Source organism: Anopheles marshallii, chromosome 3 (assembly GCF_943734725.1).
Source record: "Anopheles marshallii chromosome 3, idAnoMarsDA_429_01, whole genome shotgun sequence".
Lineage (NCBI taxonomy): Eukaryota > Metazoa > Arthropoda > Insecta > Diptera > Culicidae > Anopheles > Anopheles marshallii.
Window position 1 is genome coordinate 54,482,542 of NC_071327.1, and position 24,748 is coordinate 54,507,289.

The 24,748-nt window shown below is 45.8% G+C and overlaps 4 protein-coding genes across 4 annotated transcripts; all 4 read left to right on the forward strand.

Moving 5' to 3' along the window:
• Positions 1-2,570: 2,570 nt before the first annotated feature.
• Positions 2,571-4,090, forward strand: LOC128712819 (phospholipase B1, membrane-associated-like). Its single transcript, XM_053807690.1, has 4 exons — positions 2,571-2,759; positions 2,849-3,177; positions 3,257-3,531; positions 3,636-4,090. Exons 1-4 carry the CDS (start codon positions 2,571-2,573, stop codon positions 4,088-4,090), a joined length of 1,248 nt encoding a protein of 415 aa, XP_053663665.1.
• Positions 4,091-8,366: 4,276 nt separating this feature from the next.
• LOC128712821 (phospholipase B1, membrane-associated-like) lies at positions 8,367-9,886 on the forward strand. The gene is made up of 4 exons (XM_053807691.1): positions 8,367-8,555; positions 8,645-8,973; positions 9,053-9,327; positions 9,432-9,886. Exons 1-4 carry the CDS (start codon positions 8,367-8,369, stop codon positions 9,884-9,886), a joined length of 1,248 nt encoding a protein of 415 aa, XP_053663666.1.
• A 4,228-nt stretch (positions 9,887-14,114) lies between these two features.
• Positions 14,115-15,634, forward strand: LOC128712822 (phospholipase B1, membrane-associated-like). Its single transcript, XM_053807692.1, has 4 exons — positions 14,115-14,303; positions 14,393-14,721; positions 14,801-15,075; positions 15,180-15,634. The coding sequence occupies exons 1-4, from the start codon at positions 14,115-14,117 to the stop codon at positions 15,632-15,634; spliced, it is 1,248 nt and encodes a 415-aa protein (XP_053663667.1).
• Positions 15,635-19,910: 4,276 nt separating this feature from the next.
• On the forward strand, positions 19,911-21,430 carry LOC128712823 (phospholipase B1, membrane-associated-like). Its single transcript, XM_053807693.1, has 4 exons — positions 19,911-20,099; positions 20,189-20,517; positions 20,597-20,871; positions 20,976-21,430. Exons 1-4 carry the CDS (start codon positions 19,911-19,913, stop codon positions 21,428-21,430), a joined length of 1,248 nt encoding a protein of 415 aa, XP_053663668.1.
• Positions 21,431-24,748: the final 3,318 nt, after the last annotated feature.

The following is a 24,748-nucleotide window of genomic DNA, read 5'->3' on the forward strand; positions in this document are numbered from 1 at the left end:
AAGTACCGTAGCTTGGCCTTTTCCACTGTTAACGCAGGCAGTACATGCCCGGCCTGTAGCTGGTGCGCTTGAAACGTCTAACCAGTAGATAGTCGGATTTCGGCGGGAACGTACTAGACGTACCTGGGGCTGGCCGCCCGATGCCACCAACAGGGTTCCTCGAGCGTTTGAACGGCGGTGCGATCTGACATTACGGTGCCGTCCTCCATGGGTACGGTAGTTATCATCTGCATGGGTCAATTCCTGCAAATGTCGACCAACCAGCTCCAACCAACAGCTCGCTTCAGCATGCCGATTTTGCTCTCGCAGCTCTCTTACATAACGACACAACGGACAAAGGACATCATTGAGGTTCAGAATATCCTTAGCACTTTGTTGGTCACGAGGGTTTTGCGCCATTTTCAAACAAATTACACGTTTTCGCTGAAAGTTTATGATTTTTGGCCGGAATACCAATGATTTCTTGAAGTTATTTTGGTGAAATACACTTTCGCACACTTTAACGGAAAGCTCACTGTATTGGAGAGTTCACTTCACTGGAGCACTGCGCTCGACGACTGGCACTTCGATAATGCGACAGAGCTCTTGCGTTTCAACTGATCGTTTTGCGCCTTCCGAACCGAATGGTACCAAAGCACAGGGTGACCCGAATGTCAACTAGCGGTTGTCATCCGCTATTCAGCAGCCGCTGTCACAATGCCGCGACTGACTGACTGATGTTCACCGTGAACCTTACCTTCCCGGAGACACCGAACGGTGATGCAGACTTCACGTACATGTCGCTGGACTGCTTTCATCTCAGCCAGAAAGGGTACGCCTTGGCCTCGAACGCACTGTGGAATAATATGCTTGAACCGGTTGGGGGTAAATCGATGAACTGGGAGAGAGAATTCACGCTGTTCAAGTGTCCTAGCGCGGACGTGCCATTTCTGCGTACGCCCGGCAATAGCTAAGGACAACGGGTACTGCACCGCACCTGGAGGAAAGCGCACCTTATCTAAATGTGATATTAAATCTATACACACACTTACACGTGGTCGGAACGGGTTGATTGGACAGGCTATTCATTAAGATTAAGGCTATCAATGCACCAATCGATTTAAGGATCATTTCGCTACTTGTTGTAGGTTCTTAAGATATGCGTAACGGATAGGATCCTTTATCATACGTTCTCATGCATATACATCCACAGGAACATCTCAATAAAAAATAAGATTTTTATACAGTCTGTTCACGCAAAATAACACCGCAAGCAGGAAGTTGACAGTTGACGATCGGTTTCGTTCAGTTTCGTCCACTGTCGGAAAGTGAGTGCCAGGGGCACTCAAAAAACCATTTTTATAAATACGGGTGCCACGAAATAAAACATCCTCTCCTTTACTACGCTACATCAACTGCAAGACCGGTAAATATTACAACACAAGAAAATAATCCGAAATCTGCAAATCCACAGTCACAGTTCACAGTCTTTTCCGAATTACGCGAATAATGCGTGCCAGAGATATTCGCGTAACTCGAATTCTCGTTATAATATCGTTTTTAGATGGTATTCAATGATCAATTTCTTCATTTCACATTACGAAGCACACTAATAATTGATATTTTCATGTTTATTTCGTCAAATCGAGTACATTTTAAACCAAACTAATATTTTTAATAGCAAAATGTAACGTAGTTTTGGGTAAATTTGAAATTTGACAAATACAAACTTCATTTCAATCACAATTACATTACAATTCAATTACACAAATTGTCTAAATTTTGGGATTCGCGTATCTCGAATTCGCGTAACTCCAGTGTCGCTTAACTCGTAAAAAGACTGTACTCAATTTAACGATGGTGGAGTGTTGTCCCAAGTATTTCTCAGCTGCCCAGGATGTTTACATCCGAAAACGCTATGACGACTTTCGGAAGAAATTCTTTGTGATTGTAAAATAAAAAACGCAAGACATAATCATTTGTTTAAAACAAGCAGAAAGCTTTATTGGTTAGTAATGGCGACGCGTGTATTTTTTTTTTAAACATACCCATTGATAGATATGTTCGTACATTAGAACTAAAACATCGCTTTCTGTTTGCGATACGGATAATGCTTTGTGTAAGTATACCATGTTTGGAATAGTATGACGCTTCTTCATATAAATCGTCTTTGTTCCGCATCGTGCGGGTTAGTTTGTTGTTAAAACCAATCGCTTTTTGATTGCGACATCAACAATCAAGTAATGTGTTGATAAAACGTTAAAGTACAATATGAAGATTATTTATCTGTCGTCCTTGTGCCGCATGGCAAGCGCAAGTGACTCTTAGCGATACTATAAAAGCTCGGGTTCATTTCACAACCGATTTCAAAACGGAATTCACTGTTCCAACAGAAGCAACGCGAGGACGTGCCTCAACTGCCTCTGTCTGAAAGTTTCCATTACGTTCTACGTAGACGATCTTCGTGGCGACCGAAATCGGTTGGATGATTTTGAGCTGATTCCCTATAACTAAAAGCAAACATCATTCATGTAAGTAATTGTGAGTAAGATAAACATATAACAACGTAAAGCGCATTTTTCCAATGCAGAATGGATGTTCTACCATTGTCCCTGTCGCTACTGCTATTATTGAACACCAATGACGCTACGATCGCTCAGGAGGAAGTGTCCTTTCTCGATGATCCTCCATTTATAACGCTCTATCGGAAGATACACAACTTTCTGTTTGACAATGTCGGTCCAAATTCGGACCGATTAAATCAGGCTCGCTCGCAAGGGGTATGTCAATCTAGGAACATTTCTACCGACAAGATCTTACCATGCTCGAATTTCCCTCCTAATCATTCGCATTCCTATTCCTGATACAGAAAGTACAATCTCCCGTACCATCGGAGCAAGCTTTTCCCTGTCCTACGGAAGGCATGCGGAGCTCCAAAGTTCCTATCTCTGTTCACGAACTACGTCCTGGAGACATCGACGTGATAGCGGCACTCGGTGATTCGCTAACCGCCGGCACCGGAGTGCTGGCATCCGGAATTCTCGAGCTGATCATCGAGAATCGAGGCCTGTCGTGGTGCATCGGAGGACAGAGTACCTGGCGTCAATATCTAACTCTACCGAACATACTGAAGGTGTTCAATCCGAACCTGAATGGTTATGTCGTTGCCGACAGTCTATCCATCGACAGGGAGTCAAGGTAGTTGAATGCACTGGTTTCCTATTTGCAAAATAGTCCCTTCTATACTGTTTTCTTAATTTTGATTTCTGGGCCACAGATTTGACGTGGCCGAAATAGGCGGCATGAGTCAGGATCTGCCGCACCAAGCGAGAAATCTCATCAAACGTATGCAGTCGGATCGAACGGTCGATATCAAAAATCATTGGAAGCTGATAACTATTCTCATCGGACATAATGATTTCTGTAGCCGCATCTGCTACCTGCCCAAGCCCGAGAAAGCACTCTACCAACATGAGCAAAATTTGCTGGAAACCTTGAGACTACTTCGCAAGTATCTGCCGAGAACTATGGTTAATATTGTGGCAACAATCAGTAAGCATGCGATTAATAGCATATATGTTGGAAAACAAATAATATTTAAAGAATCTCCCTCTTCTCTTTCCGTTTCCGTTCATCTTCCCTTCAACTGCATGCAGATGTTAGCATCTTGAGAACGTTCATCCCGAAGCCAGCGTCGTGCGTTACCACTCATTCGTTCGAGTGTTCCTGTGTGTTTGGAGCACGGTTTGAGTCCTTCCAACCGCGGCTGGAGCGTATCATGAAGCAGTGGAACCGAGTACAGCAGACCGTCGCCGAGCGGGACGAGTTCTCCAGTGACTCCGATTTCGTCGTTAACTATCAACCATTTCCGGAGCATCTGACGCTGCCTACGCTCCAGAACGGTGACACCGATGCAGGCATCGCCTCGGTCGATTGTTTCCATTTCAGCCAACGGGGACACGCGATCGCGGCGAACAGCTACTGGAACAATCTGATCGATCTCGTGGGCAATAAGTCGGAGCTGGTGCACAGGGAGTTTGAACGTTTCAACTGTCCGATGAAGGGAAGACCGTTTCTTGCGACGAGTAAGAACAGTTTAGGACGGTTCTGAAAGTAGACAAACATACCAGATTGTTACAACCATGAAGAGTGATTGGGACAACGCATCGTAGAAGAATTATTTGTTATTGTTACGTCATGCTTCTTCTAAGTAGAAAATAAATTTCAAGAAAAAAATAATCGAGCCCCGAATGGGGGAAACATCACCGAACCCCAAATGTAGAAAAACACACGTAGTGCACAGACGCACAGAGATGTGGAGCACATTTTCTATGCGATCAGCAAATTTTGTGCTCGGGCCGACCCGACCCTGCCACACATCACACACCGGAAGCAGGCACGTGAAGAATTTCAGACAAAGAAAAATACTGGCGACATCGACGCGCCGGAAAACTAAACCATCCAGAAACGGTCGCTTTATTTTACGACGATAAGCGAAGGGATTCGATCCGGTCGTACGATCGCAGACAGGAAAGCCATTTGCGGCGCGAACCCTTCACAGCAACTCGACGCCAGCGGTCCCGATTCTCGCACAATGGCGACAATCTGGTAAATGACGCAACGTCACGTACAGTGGAATGCGATGACGACATCCGTTCGACTAGCGTAACGAAAGTTTCGAACCTTTTGCGATTGCCATTTTTATTGGAATGCTTATGTTAGCTGGTGGCTAGAATTCGAACAATCATCGACATTGACTAGAATTGAACTAAGCTAAAGCTAATGAATGAACCTTCAATTAAAAATGTTCCTGCAATCCCCTGGTCGACCAACGACCAATTTGGTCATCACCATCCAACGTGATCTCAATACCAGGTAGCGCGGATGGGGCGGATGCGGAACATGGAACACTTGACACCTACGGATGCAAACATTTAATATCGCACAGGAACTGCGAGTGTTCCGGACGGAAACCCTCAACAGGAGTCAAGCCACGAAGAAAGCATGTAAACCAGTGTTGCAAAGCCAAAGAAGAGATTATGACAAAAAGGACCCCTAGCAATAGTTTTTTCTAAAGTACATAAAACTTCGCAAATCGAGAAGTCACTTACCTTCTCTCGGCTGGTCATCGTCATAATCATGAACGACCAACGGATCTTCGTTTGTCGGTGGGACCTGATTCGGTGATTGTGGTGGTTCACGCCCTTCGGTATGATAGTGTCTTCCGAGATCTGTCAGCGTTTCATTGACAATCCAATACACCTCGGCTTGTTCTTGCAAGGCAGAATTTGGATACAATCTCAATTGCGGTGCCGTCTGACGTTGGACCGGGTGGATTGTAATATCCACCGCTGGAACTGTACCTGTACGTGGTGTAGCTGGAATACTACCAGCCGATGCAACAGAACCACAACGTGGTGTAGCTGGAATATCGCCAGCCGGTGCAGCAGAACCCGAGCGTGGAATTGCTGGAATATTGCCAGCCGATGTAACAGAACCACAATGTGGAGTAGCTGGAATATCGCCAGCCGGTCGTACAGAACCCGAACGTGGAGCAGCCGGAATATCGCCAACCGGTCGTACAGAACCCGAACGTGGGGCAGCCGGAATATCGCCAGCCGGTCGTACAGAACCCGAACGTTGAGTAGCTGGAATATTACCTGCCGGTGCAACAGAACCACAACGTGGTGTAGCTGTAATATCGCCAGCCGGTCGTACAGAACCCGAACGTGGAGTAGCTGGAACATTGCCAGCCGGGGCTCCGAAACCCGAGCGTGCAGCAACTGCCGTCCGCTGTTTTGCACCAACCCCTGGTGTAAGTACCGTAGCTTGGCCTTTTCCACTGTTAACGCAGGCAGTACATGCCCGGCCTGTAGCTGGTGCGCTTGAAACGTCTAACCAGTAGATAGTCGGATTTCGGCGGGAACGTACTAGACGTACCTGGGGCTGGCCGCCCGATGCCACCAACAGGGTTCCTCGAGCGTTTGAACGGCGGTGCGATCTGACATTACGGTGCCGTCCTCCATGGGTACGGTAGTTATCATCTGCATGGGTCAATTCCTGCAAATGTCGACCAACCAGCTCCAACCAACAGCTCGCTTCAGCATGCCGATTTTGCTCTCGCAGCTCTCTTACATAACGACACAACGGACAAAGGACATCATTGAGGTTCAGAATATCCTTAGCACTTTGTTGGTCACGAGGGTTTTGCGCCATTTTCAAACAAATTACACGTTTTCGCTGAAAGTTTATGATTTTTGGCCGGAATACCAATGATTTCTTGAAGTTATTTTGGTGAAATACACTTTCGCACACTTTAACGGAAAGCTCACTGTATTGGAGAGTTCACTTCACTGGAGCACTGCGCTCGACGACTGGCACTTCGATAATGCGACAGAGCTCTTGCGTTTCAACTGATCGTTTTGCGCCTTCCGAACCGAATGGTACCAAAGCACAGGGTGACCCGAATGTCAACTAGCGGTTGTCATCCGCTATTCAGCAGCCGCTGTCACAATGCCGCGACTGACTGACTGATGTTCACCGTGAACCTTACCTTCCCGGAGACACCGAACGGTGATGCAGACTTCACGTACATGTCGCTGGACTGCTTTCATCTCAGCCAGAAAGGGTACGCCTTGGCCTCGAACGCACTGTGGAATAATATGCTTGAACCGGTTGGGGGTAAATCGATGAACTGGGAGAGAGAATTCACGCTGTTCAAGTGTCCTAGCGCGGACGTGCCATTTCTGCGTACGCCCGGCAATAGCTAAGGACAACGGGTACTGCACCGCACCTGGAGGAAAGCGCACCTTATCTAAATGTGATATTAAATCTATACACACACTTACACGTGGTCGGAACGGGTTGATTGGACAGGCTATTCATTAAGATTAAGGCTATCAATGCACCAATCGATTTAAGGATCATTTCGCTACTTGTTGTAGGTTCTTAAGATATGCGTAACGGATAGGATCCTTTATCATACGTTCTCATGCATATACATCCACAGGAACATCTCAATAAAAAATAAGATTTTTTTACAGTCTATTCACGCAAAATAACACCGCAAGCAGGAAGTTGACAGTTGACGATCGGTTTCGTTCAGTTTCGTCCACTGTCGGAAAGTGAGCGCCAGGGGCACTCAAAAAACCATTTTTATAAATACGGGTGCCACGAAATAAAACATCCTCTCCTTTACTACGCTACATCAACTGCAAGACCGGTAAATATTACAACACAAGAAAATAATCCGAAATCTGCAAATCCACAGTCACAGTTCACAGTCTTTTCCGAATTACGCGAATAATGCGTGCCAGAGATATTCGCGTAACTCGAATTCTCGTTATAATATCGTTTTTAGATGGTATTCAATGATCAATTTCTTCATTTCACATTACGAAGCACACTAATAATTGATATTTTCATGTTTATTTCGTCAAATCGAGTACATTTTAAACCAAACTAATATTTTTAATAGCAAAATGTAACGTAGTTTTGGGTAAATTTGAAATTTGACAAATACAAACTTCATTTCAATCACAATTACATTACAATTCAATTACACAAATTGTCTAAATTTTGGGATTCGCGTATCTCGAATTCGCGTAACTCCAGTGTCGCTTAACTCGTAAAAAGACTGTACTCAATTTAACGATGGTGGTGTGTTGTCCCAAGTATTTCTCAGCTGCCCAGGATGTTTACATCCGAAAACGCTATGACGACTTTCGGAAGAAATTCTTTGTGATTGTAAAATAAAAAACGCAAGACATAATCATTTGTTTAAAACAAGCAGAAAGCTTTATTGGTTAGTAATGGCGACGCGTGTATTTTTTTTTTAAACATACCCATTGATAGATATGTTCGTACATTAGAACTAAAACATCGCTTTCTGTTTGCGATACGGATAATGCTTTGTGTAAGTATACCATGTTTGGAATAGTATGACGCTTCTTCATATAAATCGTCTTTGTTCCGCATCGTGCGGGTTAGTTTGTTGTTAAAACCAATCGCTTTTTGATTGCGACATCAACAATCAAGTAATGTGTTGATAAAACGTTAAAGTACAATATGAAGATTATTTATCTGTCGTCCTTGTGCCGCATGGCAAGCGCAAGTGACTCTTAGCGATACTATAAAAGCTCGGGTTCATTTCACAACCGATTTCAAAACGGAATTCACTGTTCCAACAGAAGCAACGCGAGGACGTGCCTCAACTGCCTCTGTCTGAAAGTTTCCATTACGTTCTACGTAGACGATCTTCGTGGCGACCGAAATCGGTTGGATGATTTTGAGCTGATTCCCTATAACTAAAAGCAAACATCATTCATGTAAGTAATTGTGAGTAAGATAAACATATAACAACGTAAAGCGCATTTTTCCAATGCAGAATGGATGTTCTACCATTGTCCCTGTCGCTACTGCTATTATTGAACACCAATGACGCTACGATCGCTCAGGAGGAAGTGTCCTTTCTCGATGATCCTCCATTTATAACGCTCTATCGGAAGATACACAACTTTCTGTTTGACAATGTCGGTCCAAATTCGGACCGATTAAATCAGGCTCGCTCGCAAGGGGTATGTCAATCTAGGAACATTTCTACCGACAAGATCTTACCATGCTCGAATTTCCCTCCTAATCATTCGCATTCCTATTCCTGATACAGAAAGTACAATCTCCCGTACCATCGGAGCAAGCTTTTCCCTGTCCTACGGAAGGCATGCGGAGCTCCAAAGTTCCTATCTCTGTTCACGAACTACGTCCTGGAGACATCGACGTGATAGCGGCACTCGGTGATTCGCTAACCGCCGGCACCGGAGTGCTGGCATCCGGAATTCTCGAGCTGATCATCGAGAATCGAGGCCTGTCGTGGTGCATCGGAGGACAGAGTACCTGGCGTCAATATCTAACTCTACCGAACATACTGAAGGTGTTCAATCCGAACCTGAATGGTTATGTCGTTGCCGACAGTCTATCCATCGACAGGGAGTCAAGGTAGTTGAATGCACTGGTTTCCTATTTGCAAAATAGTCCCTTCTATACTGTTTTCTTAATTTTGATTTCTGGGCCACAGATTTGACGTGGCCGAAATAGGCGGCATGAGTCAGGATCTGCCGCACCAAGCGAGAAATCTCATCAAACGTATGCAGTCGGATCGAACGGTCGATATCAAAAATCATTGGAAGCTGATAACTATTCTCATCGGACATAATGATTTCTGTAGCCGCATCTGCTACCTGCCCAAGCCCGAGAAAGCACTCTACCAACATGAGCAAAATTTGCTGGAAACCTTGAGACTACTTCGCAAGTATCTGCCGAGAACTATGGTTAATATTGTGGCAACAATCAGTAAGCATGCGATTAATAGCATATATGTTGGAAAACAAATAATATTGAAAGAATCTCCCTCTTCTCTTTCCGTTTCCGTTCATCTTCCCTTCAACTGCATGCAGATGTTAGCATCTTGAGAACGTTCATCCCGAAGCCAGCGTCGTGCGTTACCACTCATTCGTTCGAGTGTTCCTGTGTGTTTGGAGCACGGTTTGAGTCCTTCCAACCGCGGCTGGAGCGTATCATGAAGCAGTGGAACCGAGTACAGCAGACCGTCGCCGAGCGGGACGAGTTCTCCAGTGACTCCGATTTCGTCGTTAACTATCAACCATTTCCGGAGCATCTGACGCTGCCTACGCTCCAGAACGGTGACACCGATGCAGGCATCGCCTCGGTCGACTGTTTCCATTTCAGCCAACGGGGACACGCGATCGCGGCGAACAGCTACTGGAACAATCTGATCGATCTCGTGGGCAATAAGTCGGAGCTGGTGCACAGGGAGTTTGAACGTTTCAACTGTCCGATGAAGGGAAGACCGTTTCTTGCGACGAGTAAGAACAGTTTAGGACGGTTCTGAAAGTAGACAAACATACCAAATTGTTACAACCATGAAGAGTGATTGGGACAACGCATCGTAGAAGAATTATTTGTTATTGTTATGTCATGCATCTTCTAAGTAGAAAATAAATTTCAAGAAAAAAATAATTGAGCCCCGAATGGGGGAAACAGCACCGAACCAAATGTAGAAAAACACACGTAGTGCACAGACGCACAGAGATGTGGAGCACATTTTCTATGCGATCAGCAAATTTTGTGCTCGGGCCGACCCGACCCAGCCACACATCACACACCGGAAGCAGGCACGTGAAGAATTTCAGACAAAGAAAAATACTGGCGACATAGACGCGCCGGAAAACTAAACCATCCAGAAACGGTCGCTTTATTTTACGGCGATAAGCGAAGGGATTCGATCCGGTCGTACGACCGCAGACAGGAAAGCCATTTGCGGCGCGAACCCTTCACAGCAACTCGACGCCAGCGGTCCCGATTCTCGCACAATGGCGACAATCTGGTAAATGACGCAACGTCACGTACAGTAGAATGCGATGACGACATCCGTTCGACTAGTGTAACGAAACTTTGGAACCTTCTGCGATTGGCATTTTTATTGGAATGCTTATGTTAGCTGGTGGCTAGAATTCGAACAATCATCGACATGGACTAGAATTGAACTAAGCTTAAGCTAATGAATGAACCTTCAATTAAAAATGTTCCTGCAATCCCCTGGTCGACCAACGTCCAATTTGGTCATCACCATCCAATGTGGTCTCAATACCAGGTAGCGCGGATGCGGAATCAGAAACACTTGACACCTGCGGATGCAAACATTTAATATCGCACAGGAACTGCGAGTGTTCCGGACGGAAACCCTCAACAGGAGTAAAGCCACGAAGAAAGCATGTAAACCAGCGTTGCAAAGCCAAAGAAGAGATTATGACAAAAAGGACCCCTGGCAATTGTTTTTCTAAAGTTCATAAAACTCCACAAATCGTGAAGTCACTTACCTCCTCCCGGCTGGTCATCGTTATAATCATGAACGACCAAAGGATCTTCGTTTGTCGGTGGGACCTGATTCGGTGATTGTGGTGGTTCACGCCCCTCGGTATGATAGCGTCTTCCGGGATCTGTCAGCGTTTCATTGACAATCCAATACACCTCGGCTTGTTCTTGCAAGGCAAAATTTGGATACAATCTCCATTGCGGTGCCGTCTGACGTTGGACCGGGTGGATTGTAATATCCACCGCTGGAACTGTACCTGTACGTGGTGTAGCTGGAATACTACCAGCCGATGCAACAGAACCACAACGTGGTGTAGCTGGAATATCGCCAGCCGGTGCAGCAGAACCCGAGCGTGGAATTGCTGGAATATTGCCAGCCGATGTAACAGAACCACAATGTGGAGTAGCTGGAATATCGCCAGCCGGTCGTACAGAACCCGAACGTGGAGCAGCCGGAATATCGCCAACCGGTCGTACAGAACCCGAACGTGGGGCAGCCGGAATATCGCCAGCCGGTCGTACAGAACCCGAACGTTGAGTAGCTGGAATATTACCTGCCGGTGCAACAGAACCACAACGTGGTGTAGCTGTAATATCGCCAGCCGGTCGTACAGAACCCGAACGTGGAGTAGCTGGAACATTGCCAGCCGGGGCTCCGAAACCCGAGCGTGCAGCAACTGCCGTCCGCTGTTTTGCACCAACCCCTGGTGTAAGTACCGTAGCTTGGCCTTTTCCACTGTTAACGCAGGCAGTACATGCCCGGCCTGTAGCTGGTGCGCTTGAAACGTCTAACCAGTAGATAGTCGGATTTCGGCGGGAACGTACTAGACGTACCTGGGGCTGGCCGCCCGATGCCACCAACAGGGTTCCTCGAGCGTTTGAACGGCGGTGCGATCTGACATTACGGTGCCGTCCTCCATGGGTACGGTAGTTATCATCTGCATGGGTCAATCCCTGCAAATGTCGACCAACCAGCTCCAACCAACAGCTCGCTTCAGCATGCCGATTTTGCTCTCGCAACTCTCTTACATAACGACACAACGGACAAAGGACATCATTGAGGTTCAGAATATCCTTAGCACTTTGTTGGTCACGAGGGTTTTGCGCCATTTTCGAACAAATTACACGTTTTCGCTGAAAGTTTATGATTTTTGGCCGGAATACCAATGATTTCTTGAAGTTATTTTGGTGAAATACACTTTCACACACCTTAACGGAAGGCTCACTGTATTGGAGAGTTCACTTCACTGGAGCACTGCGTTCGACGACTGGCACTTCGATAACGCGACAGAGCTCTTGCGATTCAACTGATCGTTCTGCGCCTTCCGAACCGAATGGTACCAAAGCACAGGGTGACCCGAATGTCAACTAGCGGTTGTCATCCGCCATTCAGCAGCCGCTGTCACAATGCCGCGACTGACTGACTGATGTTCACCGTGAACCTTACCTTCCCGGAGACACAGAACGGTGATGTAGACTTCACGTACATGTCGCGACTTCACGTACATGTTTCATCTCAGCCAGAAAGGGTACGCCTTGGCCTCGAACGCACTGTGGAATAATATGCTTGAACCGGTTGGGGGTAAATCGATGAACTGGGAGAGAGAATTCTCGTTGTTCAAGTGTCCTAGTGCGGACGTGCCATTTCTGCGTACGCCCGGCAATAGCTAAGGACAACGGGTACTGCACCGCACCTGGAGGAAAGCGCACCTTATCTAAATGTGATATTAAATCTATACACACACTTACACGTGGTCGGAACGGGTTGATTGGACAGGAGATTAAGGCTATCAATGCACCAATCGATTTATAGATCATCTCGCTACTCGTTGTAGGTTCTTAAGATATGCGTAACGGATAGGATCCTTCATCATACGTTCTCATGCATGTACATCCACAGGAACATCTCAAAAAAATAAGATTTTTATACAGTCTGTTCACGCAAAATAACACCGCAAGCAGGAAGTTGACAGTTGACGATCGCTTTCGTTTAGTTTCGTCAACTGTCGGAAAGTGAGCGCCAGGGGCACTCAAAAAACAAAATTTATAAATACGGGTGCCACGAAATAAAACATCCTCTCTTTTTCTACACTACATCAGCTGCAAGTCCGGTAAGTATTACAACACAAGAAAATAATCCGAAATCTGTAAATCCGTTCACAGTCTTTTCCGAGTTACGCGAATAATGCGTGCCAGAGATATTCGCGTAACTCGAATTCTCTTTATAATATCGTTTATAGTTGGTATTCAATGACCAATTTCTTCTTTTCTCATTATAAAGCACACTAATAATTGATATTTTTATGTTTATTTCGTCAAATAGAGTACATTTTTATCAAAACTAATATTTTTAATATCAAAATGTAACGTAGTTTAGAGCAAATTTGAAATTTGACAAATACAAACTTCAATTCAATTACAATTACATTACAATTCAATTACACAAATTGTCTAAATTTTGGGATTCGCGTATCTCGAATTCGCGTAACTCGTAAAAAGATTGTACTTAATTTAACGATGGTGGTGTGTTGTCCCAAGTATTTCTCAGCTGCCCAGGATGTTTACATCCGAAAACGATATGACGACTTTTGGAAGAAATTCTTTGTGATTGTTCAATAAAACGCAAGACATAATCATTTGTTTAAAACAAGCAGAAAGCTTTATTGGTTAGTAATGGCGACGCGTGTAATTTTTTTTAAACATACCCATTGATAGATATGTTCGTACATTAGAACTAAAACATCGCTTTCTGTTTGCGATATGGATAATGCTTTGTGTTAGTAAACCATGTTTGGAATAGTGTGACGCTTCTTCATATAAATCGTCCTTGTTCCGCATCGTGCGGGTTCGTTTGTAGTTAAAACCAATCGCTTTTTGATTGCGACATCAATAATCAAGTAATGTGTTGATAAAACGTTAAAGTACAATATGATTATTTATCTGTCGTCCTTGTGCCGCATGGCAAGCGCAAGTGACTCTTAGCGATACTATAAAAGCTCGGGTTCATTTCACAACCGATTTCAAAACGGAATTCACTGTTCCAACAGAAGCAACGCGAGGACGTGTCTCGACTGCCACTGTCTGAAAGTTTCCTTTACGTTCTTCGTAGACGATCTTCGTGGCGACCGAAATCGGTTGGATGATTTTGAGCTGATTCCCTATAACTAACAGCAAACATCATTCATGTAAGTAATTATGAGTAAGATAAACATAAAACAACGTAAAACGCATTTTTCCAATGCAGAATGGAAGTTCTACCATTGTCCCTGTCGCTACTGCTATTATTGAACACCAATGACGCTACGATCGCTCAGGAGGAAGTGTCCTTTCTCGATGATCCTCCATTTATAACGCTCTATCGGAAGATACACAACTTTCTGTTTGACAATGTCGGTCCAATTTCGGACCGATTAAATCAGGCTCGCTCGCAAGGGGTATGTCAATCTACGAACATTTCTACCGACAAGATCTTGCCATGCTCGAATTTCCCTCCTAATCATTCGCCTTCCTATTCCTGATACAGAAAGTACAATCTCCCGTACCATCTGAGCAAGCTTTTCCCTGTCCTACGGAAGGCATGCGTAGCTCCAAAGTTCCTATCTCGGTTCACGAGCTACGTCCTGGAGACATCGACGTGATAGCGGCTCTCGGTGATTCGCTAACCGCCGGCACCGGAGTGCTGGCAACTGGAATTCTCGAGCTGATCATCGAGAATCGAGGCCTGTCGTGGTGCATCGGAGGACAGGGTACCTGGCGTCAATATCTAACTCTACCGAACATACTGAAGGTGTTCAATCCGAACCTGAATGGTTATGTCGTTGGCGACAGTCTATCCATCGACAGGGAGTCAAGGTAGTTGAATGCACTGGTTTCCTACTTGCAAAATAGTCCCTTCTATACTGTTTTCTTAATTTTGATTTCTGGGCCACAGATTTGACGTGGCCGAAATAGGCGGCATGAGTCAGGATCTGCCGCACCAAGCGAGAAATCTCATCAAACGTATGCAGTCGGATCGAACGGTCGATATCAAAAATCATTGGAAGCTGATAACTATTCTCATCGGACATAATGATTTCTGTAGCCGCATCTGCTACCTGCCCAAGCCCGAGAAAGCACTCTACCAACATGAGCAAAATTTGCTGGAAACCTTGAGACTACTTCGCAAGTATCTGCCGAGAACTATGGTTAATATTGTGGCAACAATCAGTAAGCATGCGATTAATAGCATATATGTTGGAAAACAAATAATATTGAAAGAATCTCCCTCTTCTCTTTCCGTTTCCGTTCATCTTCCCTTCAACTGCATGCAGATGTTAGCATCTTGAGAACGTTCATCCCGAAGCCAGCGTCGTGCGTTACCACTCATTCGTTCGAGTGTTCCTGTGTGTTTGGAGCACGGTTTGAGTCCTTCCAACCGCGGCTGGAGCGTATCATGAAGCAGTGGAACCGAGTACAGCAGACCGTCGCCGAGCGGGACGAGTTCTCCAGTGACTCCGATTTCGTCGTTAACTATCAACCATTTCCGGAGCATCTGACGCTGCCTACGCTCCAGAACGGTGACACCGATGCAGGCATCGCCTCGGTCGATTGTTTCCATTTCAGCCAACGGGGACACGCGATCGCGGCGAACAGCTACTGGAACAATCTGATCGATCTCGTGGGCAATAAGTCGGAGCTGGTGCACAGGGAGTTTGAACGTTTCAACTGTCCGATGAAGGGAAGACCGTTTCTTGCGACGAGTAAGAACAGTTTAGGACGGTTCTGAAAGTAGACAAACATACCAGATTGTTACAACCATGAAGAGTGATTGGGACAACGCATCGTAGAAGAATTATTTGTTATTGTTACGTCATGCTTCTTCTAAGTAGAAAATAAATTTCAAGAAAAAAATAATCGAGCCCCGAATGGGGGAAACATCACCGAACCCCAAATGTAGAAAAACACACGTAGTGCACAGACGCACAGAGATGTGGAGCACATTTTCTATGCGATCAGCAAATTTTGTGCTCGGGCCGACCCGACCCTGCCACACATCACACACCGGAAGCAGGCACGTGAAGAATTTCAGACAAAGAAAAATACTGGCGACATCGACGCGCCGGAAAACTAAACCATCCAGAAACGGTCGCTTTATTTTACGACGATAAGCGAAGGGATTCGATCCGGTCGTACGATCGCAGACAGGAAAGCCATTTGCGGCGCGAACCCTTCACAGCAACTCGACGCCAGCGGTCCCGATTCTCGCACAATGGCGACAATCTGGTAAATGACGCAACGTCACGTACAGTGGAATGCGATGACGACATCCGTTCGACTAGCGTAACGAAAGTTTCGAACCTTTTGCGATTGCCATTTTTATTGGAATGCTTATGTTAGCTGGTGGCTAGAATTCGAACAATCATCGACATTGACTAGAATTGAACTAAGCTAAAGCTAATGAATGAACCTTCAATTAAAAATGTTCCTGCAATCCCCTGGTCGACCAACGTCCAATTTGGTCATCACCATCCAACGTGATCTCAATACCAGGTAGCGCGGATGGGGCGGATGCGGAACATGGAACACTTGACACCTACGGATGCAAACATTTAATATCGCACAGGAACTGCGAGTGTTCCGGACGGAAACCCTCAACAGGAGTCAAGCCACGAAGAAAGCATGTAAACCAGTGTTGCAAAGCCAAAGAAGAGATTATGACAAAAAGGACCCCTAGCAATAGTTTTTTCTAAAGTACATAAAACTTCGCAAATCGAGAAGTCACTTACCTTCTCTCGGCTGGTCATCGTCATAATCATGAACGACCAACGGATCTTCGTTTGTCGGTGGGACCTGATTCGGTGATTGTGGTGGTTCACGCCCTTCGGTATGATAGTGTCTTCCGAGATCTGTCAGCGTTTCATTGACAATCCAATACACCTCGGCTTGTTCTTGCAAGGCAGAATTTGGATACAATCTCAATTGCGGTGCCGTCTGACGTTGGACCGGGTGGATTGTAATATCCACCGCTGGAACTGTACCTGTACGTGGTGTAGCTGGAATACTACCAGCCGATGCAACAGAACCACAACGTGGTGTAGCTGGAATATCGCCAGCCGGTGCAGCAGAACCCGAGCGTGGAATTGCTGGAATATTGCCAGCCGATGTAACAGAACCACAATGTGGAGTAGCTGGAATATCGCCAGCCGGTCGTACAGAACCCGAACGTGGAGCAGCCGGAATATCGCCAACCGGTCGTACAGAACCCGAACGTGGGGCAGCCGGAATATCGCCAACCGGTCGTACAGAAACCGAACGTGGAGCAGCCGGAATATCGCCAGCCGGTCGTACAGAACCCGAACGTGGAGCAGCCGGAATATCGCCAGTCGGTCGTACAGAACCCGAACGTGGAGTAGCTGGAACATTGCCAGCCGGGGCTCCGAAACCCGAGCGTGCAGCAGCTGCCGTCCGCTGTTTTGCACCAACCCCTGGTGTAAGTACCGTAGCTTGGCCTTTTCCACTGTTAACGCAGGCAGTACATGCCCGGCCTGTAGCTGGTGCGCTTGAAACGTCTAACCAGTAGATAGTCGGATTTCGGCGGGAACGTACTAGACGTACCTGGGGCTGGCCGCCCGATGCCACCAACAGGGTTCCTCGAGCGTTTGAACGGCGGTGCGATCTGACATTACGGTGCCGTCCTCCATGGGTACGGTAGTTATCATCTGCATGGGTCAATTCCTGCAAATGTCGACCAACCAGCTCCAACCAACAGCTCGCTTCAGCATGCCGATTTTGCTCTCGCAGCTCTCTTACATAACGACACAACGGACAAAGGACATCATTGAGGTTCAGAATATCCTTAGCACTTTGTTGGTCACGAGGGTTTTGCGCCATTTTCAAACAAATTACACGTTTTCGCTGAAAGTTTATGATTTTTGGCCGGAATACCAATGATTTCTTGAAGTTATTTTGGTGAAATACACTTTCGCACACTTTAACGGAAAGCTCACTGTATTGGAGAGTTCACTTCACTGGAGCACTGCGCTCGACGACTGGCACTTCGATAATGCGACAGAGCTCTTGCGTTTCAACTGATCGTTTTGCGCCTTCCGAACCGAATGGTACCAAAGCACAGGGTGACCCGAATGTCAACTAGCGGTTGTCATCCGCTATTCAGCAGCCGCTGTCACAATGCCGCGACTGACTGACTGATGTTCACCGTGAACCTTACCTTCCCGGAGACACCGAACGGTGATGCAGACTTCACGTACATGTCGCTGGACTGCTTTCATCTCAGCCAGAAAGGGTACGCCTTGGCCTCGAACGCACTGTGGAATAATATGCTTGAACCGGTTGGGGGTAAATCGATGAACTGGGAGAGAGAATTCACGCTGTTCAAGTGTCCTAGCGCGGACGTGCCATTTCTGCGTACGCCCGGCAATAGCTAAGGACAACGGGTACTGCACCGCACCTGGAGGAAAGCGCACCTTATCTAAATGTGATATTAAATCTATACACACACTTACACGTGGTCGGAACGGGTTGATTGGACAGGCTATTCATTAAGATTAAGGCTATCAATGCACCAATCGATTTAAGGATCATTTCGCTACTTGTTGTAGGTTCTTAAGATATGCGTAACGGATAGGATCCTTTATCATACGTTCTCATGCATATACATCCACAGGAACATCTCAATAAAAAATAAGATTTTTATACAGTCTGTTCACGCAAAATAACACCGCAAGCAGGAAGTTGACAGTTGACGATCGGTTTCGTTCAGTTTCGTCCACTGTCGGAAAGTGAGTGCCAGGGGCACTCAAAAAACCATTTTTATAAATACGGGTGCCACGAAATAAAACATCCTCTCCTTTACTACGCTACATCAACTGCAAGACCGGTAAATATTACAACACAAGAAAATAATCCGAAATCTGCAAATCCACAGTCACAGTTCACAGTCTTTTCCGAATTACGCGAATAATGCGTGCCAGAGATATTCGCGTAACTCGAATTCTCGTTATAATATCGTTTTTAGATGGTATTCAATGATCAATTTCTTCATTTCACATTACGAAGCACACTAATAATTGATATTTTCATGTTTATTTCGTCAAATCGAGTACATTTTAAACCAAACTAATATTTTTAATAGCAAAATGTAACGTAGTTTTGGGTAAATTTGAAATTTGACAAATACAAACTTCATTTCAATCACAATTACATTACAATTCAATTACACAAATTGTCTAAATTTTGGGATTCGCGTATCTCGAATTCGCGTAACTCCAGTGTCGCTTAACTCGTAAAAAGACTGTACTCAATTTAACGATGGTGGAGTGTTGTCCCAAGTATTTCTCAGCTGCCCAGGATGTTTACATCCGAAAACGCTATGACGACTTTCGGAAGAAATTCTTTGTGATTGTAAAATAAAAAACGCAAGACATAATCATTTGTTTAAAACAAGCAGAAAGCTTTATTGGTTAGTAATGGCGACGCGTGTATTTTTTTTTTAAACATACCCATTGATAGATATGTTCGTACATTAGAACTAAAACATCGCTTTCTGTTTGCGATACGGATAATGCTTTGTGTAAGTATACCATGTTTGGAATAGTATGACGCTTCTTCATATAAATCGTCTTTGTTCCGCATCGTGCGGGTTAGTTTGTTGTTAAAACCAATCGCTTTTTGATTGCGACATCAACAATCAAGTAATGTGTTGATAAAACGTTAAAGTACAATATGAAGATTATTTATCTGTCGTCCTTGTGCCGCATGGCAAGCGCAAGTGACTCTTAGCGATACTATAAAAGCTCGGGTTCATTTCACAACCGATTTCAAAACGGAATTCACTGTTCCAACAGAAGCAACGCGAGGACGTGCCTCAACTGCCTCTGTCTGAAAGTTTCCATTACGTTCTACGTAGACGATCTTCGTGGCGACCGAAATCGGTTGGATGATTTTGAGCTGATTCCCTATAACTAAAAGCAAACATCATTCATGTAAGTAATTGTGAGTAAGATAAACATATAACAACGTAAAGCGCATTTTTCCAATGCAGAATGGATGTTCTACCATTGTCCCTGTCGCTACTGCTATTATTGAACACCAATGACGCTACGATCGCTCAGGAGGAAGTGTCCTTTCTCGATGATCCTCCATTTATAACGCTCTATCGGAAGATACACAACTTTCTGTTTGACAATGTCGGTCCAAATTCGGACCGATTAAATCAGGCTCGCTCGCAAGGGGTATGTCAATCTAGGAACATTTCTACCGACAAGATCTTACCATGCTCGAATTTCCCTCCTAATCATTCGCATTCCTATTCCTGATACAGAAAGTACAATCTCCCGTACCATCGGAGCAAGCTTTTCCCTGTCCTACGGAAGGCATGCGGAGCTCCAAAGTTCCTATCTCTGTTCACGAACTACGTCCTGGAGACATCGACGTGATAGCGGCACTCGGTGATTCGCTAACCGCCGGCACCGGAGTGCTGGCATCCGGAATTCTCGAGCTGATCATCGAGAATCGAGGCCTGTCGTGGTGCATCGGAGGACAGAGTACCTGGCGTCAATATCTAACTCTACCGAACATACTGAAGGTGTTCAATCCGAACCTGAATGGTTATGTCGTTGCCGACAGTCTATCCATCGACAGGGAGTCAAGGTAGTTGAATGCACTGGTTTCCTATTTGCAAAATAGTCCCTTCTATACTGTTTTCTTAATTTTGATTTCTGGGCCACAGATTTGACGTGGCCGAAATAGGCGGCATGAGTCAGGATCTGCCGCACCAAGCGAGAAATCTCATCAAACGTATGCAGTCGGATCGAACGGTCGATATCAAAAATCATTGGAAGCTGATAACTATTCTCATCGGACATAATGATTTCTGTAGCCGCATCTGCTACCTGCCCAAGCCCGAGAAAGCACTCTACCAACATGAGCAAAATTTGCTGGAAACCTTGAGACTACTTCGCAAGTATCTGCCGAGAACTATGGTTAATATTGTGGCAACAATCAGTAAGCATGCGATTAATAGCATATATGTTGGAAAACAAATAATATTGAAAGAATCTCCCTCTTCTCTTTCCGTTTCCGTTCATCTTCCCTTCAACTGCATGCAGATGTTAGCATCTTGAGAACGTTCATCCCGAAGCCAGCGTCGTGCGTTACCACTCATTCGTTCGAGTGTTCCTGTGTGTTTGGAGCACGGTTTGAGTCCTTCCAACCGCGGCTGGAGCGTATCATGAAGCAGTGGAACCGAGTACAGCAGACCGTCGCCGAGCGGGACGAGTTCTCCAGTGACTCCGATTTCGTCGTTAACTATCAACCATTTCCGGAGCATCTGACGCTGCCTACGCTCCAGAACGGTGACACCGATGCAGGCATCGCCTCGGTCGATTGTTTCCATTTCAGCCAACGGGGACACGCGATCGCGGCGAACAGCTACTGGAACAATCTGATCGATCTCGTGGGCAATAAGTCGGAGCTGGTGCACAGGGAGTTTGAACGTTTCAACTGTCCGATGAAGGGAAGACCGTTTCTTGCGACGAGTAAGAACAGTTTAGGACGGTTCTGAAAGTAGACAAACATACCAGATTGTTACAACCATGAAGAGTGATTGGGACAACGCATCGTAGAAGAATTATTTGTTATTGTTACGTCATGCTTCTTCTAAGTAGAAAATAAATTTCAAGAAAAAAATAATCGAGCCCCGAATGGGGGAAACATCACCGAACCCCAAATGTAGAAAAACACACGTAGTGCACAGACGCACAGAGATGTGGAGCACATTTTCTATGCGATCAGCAAATTTTGTGCTCGGGCCGACCCGACCCTGCCACACATCACACACCGGAAGCAGGCACGTGAAGAATTTCAGACAAAGAAAAATACTGGCGACATCGACGCGCCGGAAAACTAAACCATCCAGAAACGGTCGCTTTATTTTACGACGATAAGCGAAGGGATTCGATCCGGTCGTACGATCGCAGACAGGAAAGCCATTTGCGGCGCGAACCCTTCACAGCAACTCGACGCCAGCGGTCCCGATTCTCGCACAATGGCGACAATCTGGTAAATGACGCAACGTCACGTACAGTGGAATGCGATGACGACATCCGTTCGACTAGCGTAACGAAAGTTTCGAACCTTTTGCGATTGCCATTTTTATTGGAATGCTTATGTTAGCTGGTGGCTAGAATTCGAACAATCATCGACATTGACTAGAATTGAACTAAGCTAAAGCTAATGAATGAACCTTCAATTAAAAATGTTCCTGCAATCCCCTGGTCGACCAACGACCAATTTGGTCATCACCATCCAACGTGATCTCAATACCAGGTAGCGCGGATGGGGCGGATGCGGAACATGGAACACTTGACACCTACGGATGCAAACATTTAATATCGCACAGGAACTGCGAGTGTTCCGGACGGAAACCCTCAACAGGAGTCAAGCCACGAAGAAAGCATGTAAACCAGTGTTGCAAAGCCAAAGAAGAGATTATGACAAAAAGGACCCCTAGCAATAGTTTTTTCTAAAGTACATAAAACTTCGCAAATCGAGAAGTCACTTACCTTCTCTCGGCTGGTCATCGTCATAATCATGAACGACCAACGGATCTTCGTTTGTCGGTGGGACCTGATTCGGTGATTGTGGTGGTTCACGCCCTTCGGTATGATAGTGTCTTCCGAGATCTGTCAGCGTTTCATTGACAATCCAATACACCTCGGCTTGTTCTTGCAAGGCAGAATTTGGATACAATCTCAATTGCGGTGCCGTCTGACGTTGGACCGGGTGGATTGTAATATCCACCGCTGGAACTGTACCTGTACGTGGTGTAGCTGGAATACTACCAGCCGATGCAACAGAACCACAACGTGGTGTAGCTGGAATATCGCCAGCCGGTGCAGCAGAACCCGAGCGTGGAATTGCTGGAATATTGCCAGCCGATGTAACAGAACCACAATGTGGAGTAGCTGGAATATCGCCAGCCGGTCGTACAGAACCCGAACGTGGAGCAGCCGGAATATCGCCAACCGGTCGTACAGAACCCGAACGTGGGGCAGCCGGAATATCGCCAGCCGGTCGTACAGAACCCGAACGTTGAGTAGCTGGAATATTACCTGCCGGTGCAACAGAACCACAACGTGGTGTAGCTGTAATATCGCCAGCCGGTCGTACAGAACCCGAACGTGGAGTAGCTGGAACATTGCCAGCCGGGGCTCCGAAACCCGAGCGTGCAGCAACTGCCGTCCGCTGTTTTGCACCAACCCCTGGTGTAAGTACCGTAGCTTGGCCTTTTCCACTGTTAACGCAGGCAGTACATGCCCGGCCTGTAGCTGGTGCGCTTGAAACGTCTAACCAGTAGATAGTCGGATTTCGGCGGGAACGTACTAGACGTACCTGGGGCTGGCCGCCCGATGCCACCAACAGGGTTCCTCGAGCGTTTGAACGGCGGTGCGATCTGACATTACGGTGCCGTCCTCCATGGGTACGGTAGTTATCATCTGCATGGGTCAATTCCTGCAAATGTCGACCAACCAGCTCCAACCAACAGCTCGCTTCAGCATGCCGATTTTGCTCTCGCAGCTCTCTTACATAACGACACAACGGACAAAGGACATCATTGAGGTTCAGAATATCCTTAGCACTTTGTTGGTCACGAGGGTTTTGCGCCATTTTCAAACAAATTACACGTTTTCGCTGAAAGTTTATGATTTTTGGCCGGAATACCAATGATTTCTTGAAGTTATTTTGGTGAAATACACTTTCGCACACTTTAACGGAAAGCTCACTGTATTGGAGAGTTCACTTCACTGGAGCACTGCGCTCGACGACTGGCACTTCGATAATGCGACAGAGCTCTTGCGTTTCAACTGATCGTTTTGCGCCTTCCGAACCGAATGGTACCAAAGCACAGGGTGACCCGAATGTCAACTAGCGGTTGTCATCCGCTATTCAGCAGCCGCTGTCACAATGCCGCGACTGACTGACTGATGTTCACCGTGAACCTTACCTTCCCGGAGACACCGAACGGTGATGCAGACTTCACGTACATGTCGCTGGACTGCTTTCATCTCAGCCAGAAAGGGTACGCCTTGGCCTCGAACGCACTGTGGAATAATATGCTTGAACCGGTTGGGGGTAAATCGATGAACTGGGAGAGAGAATTCACGCTGTTCAAGTGTCCTAGCGCGGACGTGCCATTTCTGCGTACGCCCGGCAATAGCTAAGGACAACGGGTACTGCACCGCACCTGGAGGAAAGCGCACCTTATCTAAATGTGATATTAAATCTATACACACACTTACACGTGGTCGGAACGGGTTGATTGGACAGGCTATTCATTAAGATTAAGGCTATCAATGCACCAATCGATTTAAGGATCATTTCGCTACTTGTTGTAGGTTCTTAAGATATGCGTAACGGATAGGATCCTTTATCATACGTTCTCATGCATATACATCCACAGGAACATCTCAATAAAAAATAAGATTTTTTTACAGTCTATTCACGCAAAATAACACCGCAAGCAGGAAGTTGACAGTTGACGATCGGTTTCGTTCAGTTTCGTCCACTGTCGGAAAGTGAGCGCCAGGGGCACTCAAAAAACCATTTTTATAAATACGGGTGCCACGAAATAAAACATCCTCTCCTTTACTACGCTACATCAACTGCAAGACCGGTAAATATTACAACACAAGAAAATAATCCGAAATCTGCAAATCCACAGTCACAGTTCACAGTCTTTTCCGAATTACGCGAATAATGCGTGCCAGAGATATTCGCGTAACTCGAATTCTCGTTATAATATCGTTTTTAGATGGTATTCAATGATCAATTTCTTCATTTCACATTACGAAGCACACTAATAATTGATATTTTCATGTTT

Coding starts and splice junctions, on each gene's coding strand:
- LOC128712822 (XM_053807692.1), top strand. CDS start 14,115: ATGGAAGTTCTACCATTGTCCCTGTCGCTACTGCTATTATTGAACACC. Junction 14,304..14,392: donor ATCAGGCTCGCTCGCAAGGG/GTATGTCAATCT, acceptor TTCCTGATACAG/AAAGTACAATCTCCCGTACC. Junction 15,076..15,179: donor TAATATTGTGGCAACAATCA/GTAAGCATGCGA, acceptor AACTGCATGCAG/ATGTTAGCATCTTGAGAACG.
- LOC128712819 (XM_053807690.1), top strand. CDS start 2,571: ATGGATGTTCTACCATTGTCCCTGTCGCTACTGCTATTATTGAACACC. Junction 2,760..2,848: donor ATCAGGCTCGCTCGCAAGGG/GTATGTCAATCT, acceptor TTCCTGATACAG/AAAGTACAATCTCCCGTACC. Junction 3,178..3,256: donor TCCATCGACAGGGAGTCAAG/GTAGTTGAATGC, acceptor TCTGGGCCACAG/ATTTGACGTGGCCGAAATAG.
- LOC128712821 (XM_053807691.1), top strand. CDS start 8,367: ATGGATGTTCTACCATTGTCCCTGTCGCTACTGCTATTATTGAACACC. Junction 8,556..8,644: donor ATCAGGCTCGCTCGCAAGGG/GTATGTCAATCT, acceptor TTCCTGATACAG/AAAGTACAATCTCCCGTACC. Junction 9,328..9,431: donor TAATATTGTGGCAACAATCA/GTAAGCATGCGA, acceptor AACTGCATGCAG/ATGTTAGCATCTTGAGAACG.
- LOC128712823 (XM_053807693.1), top strand. CDS start 19,911: ATGGATGTTCTACCATTGTCCCTGTCGCTACTGCTATTATTGAACACC. Junction 20,518..20,596: donor TCCATCGACAGGGAGTCAAG/GTAGTTGAATGC, acceptor TCTGGGCCACAG/ATTTGACGTGGCCGAAATAG. Junction 20,872..20,975: donor TAATATTGTGGCAACAATCA/GTAAGCATGCGA, acceptor AACTGCATGCAG/ATGTTAGCATCTTGAGAACG.